The 13,437-nt window shown below is 39.1% G+C and overlaps 1 protein-coding gene and 1 non-coding gene across 2 annotated transcripts; one reads left to right on the top strand and one right to left on the bottom strand.

The window, feature by feature from the left end:
* Positions 1–7,046: 7,046 nt before the first annotated feature.
* Positions 7,047–8,252, top strand: LOC131846172 (uncharacterized). Its single transcript, XM_059195413.1, has one exon. It carries the CDS (start codon positions 7,047–7,049, stop codon positions 8,250–8,252), a length of 1,206 nt encoding a protein of 401 aa, XP_059051396.1.
* A 952-nt stretch (positions 8,253–9,204) lies between these two features.
* Positions 9,205–9,277, bottom strand: Trnav-aac (transfer RNA valine (anticodon AAC)). Its single transcript has one exon. It is a non-coding gene; the product is annotated as a tRNA-Val (tRNA).
* Between the last annotated feature and the right edge of the window lie 4,160 nt (positions 9,278–13,437).

Genomic DNA, 13,437 nt, shown 5'->3' with positions numbered 1-13,437 from the left:
TTTATTGATCCCTAGTAGTAATTTGGATTTACGCAAATTAACATTTAATTCGATAAAAAAAAATATTCGTTTTAATCATTTATGATATTGGGGACTCGAAATAAGAGAGGATATAGTATTGTTACATTTTTGTTATGGATGAAAATGGTATGATGTACCAACCAGCGCTAATGGTATATGCTGGCGTAACCGTTAGCGTAGGCAGCACAATTTCATTAGGGGTCCTTCAAGTATTACGTAAGCTGATTTATTACAATCATTTACCCCCTCCCCCCTCCCCCTTGTCAGCAAAGGTAAGGGGGTAAAACCCCTCCCCCCATGCGTACGTAAACATTTTTCGATTAATGTATTGTTTTTTTAGCAAGGACAATGTGAGGGTTGCCTTTCTTGAAAAAAGTTAATCACTGCCGATGACGTAATCATGATCTAGACTCCCCATGTCATCCCAAATAAGCAAAGCAAAGACCCCAAAAGGCCCCTTATCATCCATAAGAAAAAAATCCCTATTACTAACAATTCCTTCCCCCTCAATAACATTGTACTATGTGTTAGAATTCACATCATTATTATAGAAAAAAATGCGATATTTTAAAAATATATTAAAAGAAGGTAGTTTGTTTTTAGTACTAATGAAGTACCCAATGTAAGGATTATTACGAATATTGTAAATAGCGCCATCTAGTATTTATAGACCAACCTACTACACTGACTTTGGTCTATAAATACGGAGGTCGGTAGTTGAATAATCCTCTTTCGTTGCGTGAGCCGCGGCATTCAGTCGACGAGCGCAGAGCGTGCCAGTTGTGTTTTGGATATTAAAGTGAATTGTATTAGCAATGGGTTTATCCCGGTCTTAGTTGGGCCTGGGGGGAAGCTGCAAGTAGTGAAGGTGAGTGTTAATGCATTGTAAAAGGGCCTTTTAAACCTACACCCGTGTCACAAGTCACGGGCGCTACTTGGGGTTTCCCTTGCGGTAGCCGGCTTCAAAGCCTCAGTCGTCCGTCATAATTAGTGCTTCTTACATATGTAACAATAGAAGGGCTTATAGAAGTGAATGCAGATAATTTATCAGCAATAAATATATAATATAATATTATGTATATAGGGGCTGATAGTGACGTATATTGTATATATGGTATATGGAACTCATGTTAGATAACGTTAATACTGTGCCTACCTCGTCTAAATAAATTATGATTATTATGATGTCATTAAAAAAATATATGATATTTTATATTTATTATTACCCCTTTGTGGAAGACCACATATAATGAAGTACGTGAGGTATGAGCAATGAGCATGCTAATGTAAGATTTGGAAAGAATATTGTTTTTTTTTTCGGACTACTCTAATGCTGTTGGCCGCAGCTGGCCTTTACAGCTTCACCGGACGTTAGGGGGCGAGTGCAGATGGCACTCCAAACCAAGGAAGGACTTATGGAGCGGCTGAAGGCCAACTCCCGCCTGACGGATACGACTTTAGTCTGAGGGCACCACTAGGGGTTCGAACCTAGGCTCAGGCCGTCGTAATTTCGATCCCCGTTTGAATTGGACGGGGGATCGAACGGAGGGGTAGAATATTGTATACAAGATTAATGAATCACTTATAAAATAGAGAGAGAGGGAAGCCTAGAGGGGCCAAAACTTTGAAACAGTATACTGTAAGTATAATAATATCCCTAGACCATTCACGCAACGAGCTTGTAAATACTGTAAGTACTATACAACTGATATAAATACTAGATTTTATTTAATTTTCATATAAAACAGCCAGGCCGATGCAAAAATACATACTCATGAATACAAATCTTTATGCAGCTCGTAGTAATACTATTTCGTATAAAACAATTTTTCATATAGCACAGGAAAGTTGTGGATTAAACTCATATATATTATTTTAATAATAATTTTCATGTCAGGTAGAATATTACATATAATAAACTAGCTGAATCCGAAAACGATTATTATTACTTAGGGCTATAAAAAATTATAGTAGCCGAATCTCAGAACTACTGAATATGCATATAAAATTTTATATGCTGTAGAGGACAGCGTGAAATAACGTAGAATAAGATCAATAATAATGTAAAATTAAAATACAACGCGTAATATCATATAGATAAGTTTAAAATAATGTAAATGATACAAACAGTATGATATATGAAAAAACGAGCAATAATGTATGTAAACCGTATTCAGTTATGTAAATATAAGCTATATGTTAAAATAACTATAACGAACTAGATATAAGTAATGTTCCTGTTATAGTTGTAGTATTTCACTATTGTTAAAAGTGAAAATCGGTGTAAGTTAGAGATAATTTACCTTGTATTTATAAGAAATACTATTGTGATGATTATGTATGTGTACTTTTTAGATAGGGAATTATGCAAAGTTCACATGTAAATAAGAATTATAAGGGGGAAAACGTGTTACAGAGGTAATAACATCGAAAAACTCCAAAAGTCATAATGAAAATTAACTTTAGAATCGAGCTAAAAACACGGAGCTCGCGATAAGGTATTGCCTCCGAATACGTAACCAACGAAATTTGTATGAAAAATTATTCCAGTACCAGTTCAGTATATTCCTACGTAGTACAGTATTATATATTCAGTTCAGTAGTTCAGTACGGTCAGCAAGTTGTAACTATCAAGAAATTAAACCAGTGAAGTAACCCTGGGATTTTATTTACCGGCCATAACATTGTGTGGTCCTTCGAGTAGCCGGATCTACGGAAGAAAAAATGGTCGTTACAAGAAGTCAAGCTGGGAACGAAGAAACGGGAAGGGTATATACGGAGCCCCCACGCTCTCCGTCGGCAGCAGCGTCGTCGAGCCAGCATCCTGCACACGGCGGGATACATACCGAACGAGGGACACGCGCCGCTGAACAAACCGACCGAGAGGCCCGAGCTACAGTTGCCGATCGTGCCGCGAACCGGACGGACGCGACCGCAGCCAGTACAAGAGAAGCGCCAGTACCTGAAGCCCGAGAAACCGTACAGAATGTACCAGATCCAGTGTACACTACTCCACGAAAGGCGATTTCTATACGAACGCGCCGCTCCACTGCAAGCGTTATTGCTCGCATGCAGTATGAAGCTGAAGAAAAACTAGCAGCCATACGAAGACGGGAACTGCAGATAGAAGCGGAACTGATTAAAAAGAAGCTCGCTGCAGACATGGCCGCGCTAGAAGAGGACAGTAATACTGAAGAAGAGGAGCCACCAGAACAAGTGAAGCAACGCGTCACTGCCTGGCTGAATGAGAGTGGCCCCGACCAGGAAACAGCACGGGGGGAGTCAACTGCACCCTACCCTCCGCAGATCACCACTACTGCAACGATGGAATCAAAACCAGTAGATACGCCGCACAGAAGACGAACAACAGAAGGCTATAAAACGCGTGTCGGATGGGAGACACCACACAGAGAAAAATCTCCTACTCCAGCAAGATCACGTGGCCGAGGGGTAGAACAATTAGCGGAGGTGTTAGAAAAAATGATGACCCGCCGCCCGCCGCCTCGTCAAGCCTCCGAACTACCAATATTCACCGGCGCACCGACCGACTGGTTACAATTCAAGACGGCAATGGAAGATACAACTGCCATGTATAATTTCACGCCGATGGAAAACTTAGCTCGCCTTCGTAACTGCCTACGCGGGGAAGCTAAAGAAGCGGTTGCACCGTTACTAGGTGTCGCAACACCGCCTGATCAAATAATGAAGACATTAGAACAATGTTTCGGACGACCGGAAGTCATCATAGATCGATTGATGGAAGACATGAAAAAACTACCGAAACTCAGCGGAACAGCCGTCGAATTAAATACATTCGCCGTTAAAATTCAGAACGCTATATCCTGAGAAGATTAAAGCAAGGATATCTTCACAATATTGCTTATCAGAGACATACTAGAAGCTCAGCCCTCATCAGAAGACCAGGTGGTACGACTACGCATAGAGGCTTCAGAAACAAGTAGCAAGCCAGAAATAATTATGCTGTCGGAATTTCTGATGAGAGAAGCTGATAGAGCCTTGAAGCACGGGTTCTATACAGTGAAGAAAGAAGTACCTCGACCTGTTGTTAAAACCACAGAATTCAGAATTAAGAAGCCGGTTTTTGCAATTATCATGAAATGCCCCGCTTGTGGACAAGGACACAACTTACCTAAGTGTTCTAAGTTCCTCAATCAGAACATACAAGAAAGATGGAACAAAGAACGCTAAGCTATGTTTCAAATGTCTATCCCGAAGACATAGAAGAATGAACTGTCGAGCGAAGAGCTGCGGAAGCAACGGCTGCAAGCGACCGCATCATGCGCTACTTCACCAGGAAACGGTTGCATCATCCGTAACAACCGTCTCAGAAACCGAAGACACCGTGGCAACAGCATCTATTGCTCACGGACGAGAAATAAAACTGAAAATACGACCTGTAACGATAAGCGGACCAAAAGGAGAAACGAAGATCTATGCATTATTCGATGAAGGTTCAACAGTCACGCTGCTGGATAACGACATAGCAGAAGCGATTGGAGCCGACGGACCCTCTAAGGCATTATTAATGCATGGAGTAAATTCAGAACATAAAGAAATGAACAGCCGAACAATAAAGTTGAACATTCGCAGTCAAGACGGAAAGGAACACGTCATGACAGCCAGAACATTGACCGGCATGAATTTATTAAGTCAGTCAATACCTGAAAAGCTATTGGACTTAGAACATCTTCAAGATCTCAAACAAGAAGACTTGTGCTATGAGAATAAGAAACCACAACTTCTCATAGGCACCGACAACTGGCAACTGATCGTGTCGAGAGAAATAAGAATGGGAAAGAAAAATCAACCAGCTGCCTCTAAAACACAGCTCGGCTGGGTGATCCATGGAAGCGTTCCGAAAAAGATTATAAAGCAAGATTGCGAGAACATCCTTCACGTAGTGAACGTCATCTCACAAGGCGATCACTTAGAAGAAATGATAAAGAAACACTTCGAAATCGACGCACTAGGAATAGCGACAGAAAAGAAGTTGAATAAACAAGATCAACGTGCCGTTGACATCTTCGAGAGAACAGCGAAACGAAGAGAAGACGGACACTACGAGGTCGGACTCCTATGGTGCCGAGACGACATCGAGTTACCTGTAAATTATAACAACGCTCTCAGAAGACTGAAAAATCTAGAGCACAAATTGAATAGATCAGCTGAAGAGAAACAACAATACGAAGAACAAATAAAGAACCTGTTGAACAAGAAATACGCTGTAAAGTGTGACGGATCAGAAACAGGCAGCAAAGTGCAATGGTACTTACCACACTTTCCCGTTAGAAATCCAAACAAGCCGGGAAAGGTGCGACTGGTGTTCGACGCCGCAGCTAAAACCCACGGAGTATGCCTGAACGATTTCTTGCTAGAAGGCCCTGATCTGTTGATATCACTGATGAGAATACTCTTTCGATTCCGTGAAGAAGCCGTCGCCGTAAAAGCCGACGTGGAAGAAATGTTTCTTCAAATAAAAATAAGAAGAGAGACCAACCTGCGCAAATGTTCCTGTGGAGGGAAGATGAAAATCAACCGCCCACAACATATAAGATGGCAGCGATGATTTTCGGCGCTACGAGTTCACCGTTTCTTGTCAGAAATAAGAACGCACAAGAATATAATGAAACGCATCCCGAAGCTTTTCGTGCAATAACGGAAGCCCACTACATGGACGATTATGTGGATAGTTACGCCACAAAAGAAGACGCCGAAAAAGTAATAAGTCAAGTGGACTACGTGCACAAGAAGGCAGGCTTCAGATTAAGAGGATGGACGAGCAACAATATTAACATTATGAAGAATATACCGAAAGATCGGCATGCGAAAAACACAACGCAAGCGATCACCAAAGATGAACAGAAGACATTTGTTATGGGACTCAGTGAACGACGTGTTGAAATTTAATACTTCACTGAATAGAGTTCCCAGAGAAGTATACAATATGACTCGTGCACCGACCAAGCGAGAAACTCTAAGCACAGTCATGAGTATATACGATCCGCTGGGATTACTCAGCTGTTATACGATCACCGCGAAAATGATACTCCAAGACCTGTGGCGACAGAAACTGGGCTGGGATGAACCGCTGCCGTCAGAAGCCTCTGAAAACTTCGCCAAGTGGTTAATGAACCTCTATTAGCCGCCTCGAACTAAAGTTACAACGGGGGAGTCCAGTTCGACAGCTGCACATCTTCTGCGATGCCAGCAAGGACGCCTACGCCGCAGCAGCTTATTGGAAACAAGAAAACGGAGACGTTAAGACTATTTTAGCAGCAGCAAAGGCTAAAGTAGCTCCGTTGAAGAGCCAGACGATCCCGCGACTGGAATTGCAAGCCGCACTATCGGTGCGAGGCTAGGAAGCAATATTGTGAAAGATCATCGATGGATAGCCGACGCTGTTTTCTTCTGGACTGACGCTCAAGTGGTTCTACAGTGGATTCAGAACGGGAATCTGCGATATACACCCTATGTATCGCATCGACTGGGAGAGATCGCCGAATTGACGTCAGTACACCAGTGGAAATGGGTAACGAGCAAGCAGAACGTCGCCGACATAGCGACCAGACCAGGATACGTGCCGGAGAACCCCGAAGACCCATGGTTCCGCGGTCCGGAATTCCTATCGAGACCAATGAACGAATGGCCTCAACAACACTCGATCATCGAAGAACGAGATGACGAACAGATCATTCTACACGCAGTAGAAGACGACTGCAGGTTAGATTGCCTACCTGATGTAACACGCTTCTCTAGTTACGAGCGTCTTATCAGGGCGACAGCAATGGCGCTGCTGTTCCCGGAAAAGTGCCGTGATCGACGGGCTGCTCTACACGTCGATCACTTGAGAAGGGCAGAGCTTTTATGGCTCCAGATAAATAGAGCTGATGAAGACGGGAAAGACACTTCCGAGAACCAGTCCACTATACCGGCTTCATCCAATTTATAAGGAAAAATTATTACGGCTGGATGGAAGAATCGAAGCTGCACAAGTGTCCGCGGATATGAAGAATCCCATCCTATTGGACGGTCGCCATCCCTTCACCAAATTATTAATAATGAAGGAGCACAGAAGAGCGGGACACGGAAGCCGAGAGAGAGTGGTGAATGACCTGCGTCAGAGATACTGGATCCTAAAGCTAAGACCGACAGTCAGAAGTTTGACGAAAGATTGCGCCTTTTGTCACGTGAGAAGAGCTAATCCTAAGAAGCCGCCTGTGGGAAACTTACCCGAAGAACGACTGGGAGCTTTCCACAGACCCTTTTCTCATTGCGGGTTGGATTACTTCGGTCCCATGACGGTGACGATCGGTAGACGTCATATATTCACGTGCCTGACAACACGAGCGGTTCACCTAGAGCTTGTAGCATCCTTATCCACGGATTCCGCAATCATGGCAATAAGAAGAATGGCAGCTCGACGCGGATGGCCCATAACCATGTACAGCGATAATGGGACGAACTTCAAAGGAGCAGATGCTGAGCTCCGACAGGCCTACGCGGATTGGACTCCAGCCATGCAGGAACTAGGACTCCATTATCGGATGCAGTGGAAGTACATCCCTCCTGGAGCTCCCAGCCAAGGTGGAGCATGGGAGAGAATGGTGCGGTCAGTAAAAACCGCTTTGATCGCTACGTTGAACGAGAAGGCACCGAAAGAGGAGGTGCTGCAGACCGTGTTGACAGAGGCAGAATACTCTATCAACGCGAGACCCCTCACGCACGTGTCGGTGGATCCTGACGACCCTGAAGCGTTAACTCCTAACCACTTCTTGATCGGGTCATCAACAGGCCAGCCGTACGTGGGACCCTGCGAATTGGCTGACAGACGAACCTGGAGAGCAGCTCAAGGACTAGCAGACGAGTTTTGGAGGAGATGGCTCCACGAGTACCTGCCGACGCTCGTGCCACGACGAGGAACGCCACAGAACCCCCGAGTGATCGCTGAAGGGGACGTGGTCATCGTGGTCGACTCATCGCTGCCTCGCAATACATGGCCGCGAGGGATTGTGGAACGTGTATATCCGGGCCCAGATGGTCAGGTGCGCAGTGCGGACGTCCGAACACGGAGCGGAGTGTTCCGGCGACCAACCTCCAAGCTAGCGGTGCTGCAGGAGACAATCCAGGATGCAAGACTAACCTCGCTGTCACCAGAAGAGGCTACGTCGTCACTACGCCGGGGGGAGACTGTAGAGGACAGCGTGAAATAACGTAGAATAAGATCAATAATAATGTAAAATTAAAATACAACGCGTAATATCATATAGATAAGTTTAAAATAATGTAAATGATACAAACAGTATGATATATGAAAAAACGAGCAATAATGTATGTAAACCGTATTCAGTTATGTAAATATAAGCTATATATTAAAATAACTATAACGAACTAGATATAAGTAATGTTCCTGTTATAGTTGTAGTATTTCACTATTGTTAAAAGTGAAAATCGGTGTAAGTTAGAGATAATTTACCTTGTATTTATAAGAAATACTATTGTGATGATTATGTATGTGTACTTTTTAGATAGGGAATTATGCAAAGTTCACATGTAAATAAGAATTATAAGGGGGAAAACGTGTTACAGAGGTAATAACATCGAAAAACTCCAAAAGTCATAATGAAAATTAACTTTAGAATCGAGCTAAAAACACGGAGCTCGCGATAAGGTATTGCCTCCGGAATACGTAACCAACGAAATTTGTATGAAAAATTATTCCAGTACCAGTTCAGTATATTCCTATGCAGTACAGTATTATATATTCAGTTCAGTAGTTCAGTACGGTCAGCAAGTTGTAACTATCAAGAAATTAAACCAGTGAAGTAACCCTGGGATTTTATTTACCGGCCATAACATATGCATATTCAGTAGGTCTGAGATTCGGTCTAGTCGTAGTAGGTCTGAAAATTTTATAAAAATCGGTCAAACCGTTTCGGAGGAGTATAGTGACTAACATAGTGATACGAGAACTTTATATATAAGAATATCTTATCTATGATATTACTATTCGAATACGGTTGTATAACGAGAAAAAAGAAATTTTGTACCTATAATAAAATAAAATGAACGGAATTATTAATCGTAATTGTCTTATTATCTTTGTTGTTGTTAAATAATTATACATACAGTTGCCTTTTGCAACGCAAAAAGAACAAAAAACTATGTTTCCGCCCGGGATCGAACCGGGGGCCTTCTGCGTGTTAGGCAGATGTGATAACCGCTACACCACGGAAACTTGTTGGAAGTATTCGAAAATATCAATAACTAAACGAGATCCGTAGTTCGTAATAAATTATATATTAAATAGTAGATATATTAAAATATATTAGATATTTTTCTAAATCTGTACTTTTTTTCTACCACCGAAAGTTTATTATATCTTTCCTATCTCCTATTTATTTCTGAAATAATTATTACATTTTCATTCATACGAAATATTTTTTGTGATGCTTATATTGCTTTCTGAATAATAAAATAGTGAACAAATATTATTTAACAACTTTGGAGACATTGCGTATTTAAGAGTAGGAAACATCAAAATAAACCTCTGTACGCAACTGGCTAATATCTTAACAAAATCTGCCTGGTATTTTATTATACTCCTCTACTTGTACGTGGAGATGTGTATATAATTTATGTTAAAGTTTAATGGTTCAAACCATTTGTTTGTTGGCAAAAATGTAAAAACAATTGACTAAATAAATATCTCTGGAGAATTAACACAGCGCCATCTAGTCCTACGCTAAGCAGAGTTTATGTTATAGGTACTAGACAACTCATATAAATACTCACTTTTTTTGTAAATATATATTTATACATAAAAATCCCAGATCGATACAAACAATCATACTCAAGAATACAAATATTTGCACCGTGTGAGGAATCGAACCCGCAGCCATCAGATGTAAAGCGGTGTGTTAAACCGCTAGACCGCCGAGGAATCAAAATTGGTGGATTAATTAAAACAAAGTAAATTTAAATTGAAACAATAATTTATTGTGTTCCTTAGAGTCAATAGTTAAAAAAAAATATCCCCACGACTGCAATCCCAGATGGGGTAGTCAGAGGCGTCGCCAACTGTCCACGTTGTAGACGCAACAGTTGACATGCCCACTATACCGTAGTTATGCTGTAAAATTAACTATACTGTACACACAAGATCCTTATTCGTCCGATATTAAGCTATTAATTATAATTACAATTAATTATTTACAATTACGAATAAATTACACGGATGATTGTGTCACGTTATGGACACAACCATCTAACTGGCACGGCGCACTTGGCACATGAAACATTGATCAAAATATTGTATTCATTGCATATAATACACTACCATTGCAGCATAAATAATATAACCAGCTAAGTTTAATAATATAGCGAACTATTAAACTTCGACAAAAAAAAATCCTATACCACACCCCCTCCCTTGAAATTTTTTCTATACTCGAGAGATGTATGTTGTGTAGTGACAAACATAATGCAAATAGTTCAGTCTCGACGTCACTGTTATCCCAGTTGTCCTTCAACTCATTTACACAACAATAGTAAAATATGGATATAAGGGACAACTGACAAACTCACTCTCTCTCTATCTGCTAGTAATTACTTTGAAAGATAATTTTAAATGAGGAGCAAAGATAAAATTTTGCTTTTTTTTTTTACAAGCAAAATATTTATCTTTTGCTTGCAACTTATATCAATTGTTTAAACTATACATTGTACGTTGAATAACAATAACTTAACAATAAATGTGCCAACTGCGCCGCCCGCATTTATTACTTAAATAATACTTTCAAACACATGCATATTGTTTTATATAATTTACATAATACCTAACTTGCTATAAAAAATAGGCAATTTCTCAAGGAAAATGTCGTTATTTTCAATATAATTCGAATGCATTTAGAGAATGTTCAAAAACAAATTTAGATTTTTTTTTAAATATTGAAAACTATTATACATTACAACATCGGGTGCAATTACACTCTTTTTTATCTCACATTAGTATTTCAGAATACAGAACAAACTAGAAATTATTGTTTATGGCCTAAGAACAACGTGATATCTTTTGTATTACGTTATTTTTGGTCATATCTGGGAGATCACAGAGAAAATAGACCAGAGCCAACTTACAAAATTACATTCCAAAATGCCCTCTTTCCGTGTATAACCCGGTTATAAAAATATACCGGTCCATTAATATTATGCTCTCAACGCGAGAGACCTATTCAATTCAGCGGATTATACTAATATTTCGTATAAAACGACCCGACATAGTTTGCTCTATATTCTGATAATGTTTTTATAGTCAATTAGTTGTCAAAGCAAGCTGAAACAGGACGCCTATATTACAAATAAGGGTAGATAAAATGTACAACTTTTTATTACAATCCAAAATATACAATCATTAGAATTCATTATAAACGTGACCGCGCCTAAGAATTTCAGCCATTATATAATGAATCCACCAAATTTTATCACTCATATTGAAGGATGTTACTCCCACGTTTTAATATAACCACGTAGTTTAGACTTTAGTTTCCCTTCAGATTCAGTGGTGAAGACTTGTTTGTAAGTACAGTAATTTTTAATTACAAAGTAATTATGTCCTAATTATGTAAACGGGATATTTACCATGACAATATTATTTAAGAGGTCCCAATATTAACAGACCCCAGTATAATTCAGGCAATCAAACTTTGGAACGACTTACCACTTCATATCAAAACCGCCACAAGTAGATTTTCTTTCAAACGTAAATTACGAGAACATTATTTAAACTTGTAACCTTTTCTGTGTCCTGTTTTCTCATTGTTTTTTATTTTTACGTATACATTTTTTTTATTTCCATTATTTGTGGCAGTACATGATATTTCATTGTCAGATTATTAAATATGTATTTATGTATGTATATATATATATGTAGTTATTTACTCATATATATTTTTATGTGTATAGTTTAATATATTTTTTATATTTGCACCGCCAACAATTATTCTCTGCACCACCCATGGTTGACTGGTAGATAATGCCGCATGGTGTTAAGCCCGCCATATGGTCTTTCAGTTATGTGCATTAAAGTTTTAATAAGGAATTCAATAATATTCTTCTTCTTAGATACGCTCTTGATATAATGGTCGTTGTCATTATGTAGCGGAGTAAGAGGCAGACGTCATCAGAGACAGCTCGTCATTTCTCCCCACTGGCTGTCATTCTGGTACACTACCACATAAATATATTCATGGTAAATATCCCCTTTTTGTGTTTATTATGTCAATTCATTATCAAAACTTCATTCAGAACGAATTTTGGTTATATTTGCCTATCAGATATATAGAAACGTATATATGTAGCTTAGAGTACGACCATAAACACAAATATTCATAATTTGTTAATTACTATAATATTTTATTTAGTGTATATGATTGTACATCGTCGCTATGAACCGAGCTTTACCATAAACAAGATAGAAATATAAAATCATTACAGTACAACATAACTTAAGATATATAACTTTTTACGTACGTAAATACATACATATTATACATAAAAAATGGCCAGAGCGATACAAACACTCATACTCAAGAATACAAATGTTTGTACCGTACGAGGAATCGAACCCGCGACCATCTGAAGTAAGGCGGTGTGCTAAACGGCTACACCAGCGAGGCCGTCCAGTAATAATATTATTGGCAACTGTTTAATTGCCCTAATTTATATAAATGTATGAAACATTTACGTTTCTATATATTGAATATCGTACTATATATATCCTTACGTGATCATTTTATGCATATAGCAAGTATAACGAAACATTCACAGCAAAGATCATCGACGAAATCAAGTCAATGAAAATTTGTCCATCACAAAATCAAACACCATTACTAGATGCAGTCTTATCTTAGCTTTCATAGAAATTACAATGTATTTCCTATCACATCGTGTTTTATATGGGTCGATCAAGTATTTTATGTACTTAGTAAATAGATATTGGTTTTATGTGGATTTGTCAACTTTTTTTTAACTTAGACAAACTATTATACAACATAAAAAATACATTATTATTCTTTATCACCCTGTATAAAATACGCAATAATTATTATATTGCGTATTTTATTATATTCTGTTTTATTTACAATTACACTTTGTTACGGACAATACTGAACGAATGAAAATTTTATGTATTCAAAAATAGCAGCTAAACGGTTAGCGATATGGTTTACATTCGTAGATACGCCAAATTTCGTAAATAGGGCAAAGGGCCTGTGCCAGTGGGATTTTAAAAATTATGTACAAAACATAAAATATTGTAGAGTTAACAAAATTCTAGAGTGGTCAGTTTGAACTCCAAGTCTTTGAAGTTTATATAACTCACGGTAGTAAATCACAAGT

This window comes from Achroia grisella, unplaced genomic scaffold (assembly GCF_030625045.1).
Source record: "Achroia grisella isolate CSIRO2021 unplaced genomic scaffold, CSIRO_AGI_Agris_v1 utg503, whole genome shotgun sequence".
NCBI lineage: Eukaryota > Metazoa > Arthropoda > Insecta > Lepidoptera > Pyralidae > Achroia > Achroia grisella.
Note: the sequence above shows the minus strand (reverse complement) of the source record. Positions and strands in the feature narration are given on the sequence as shown.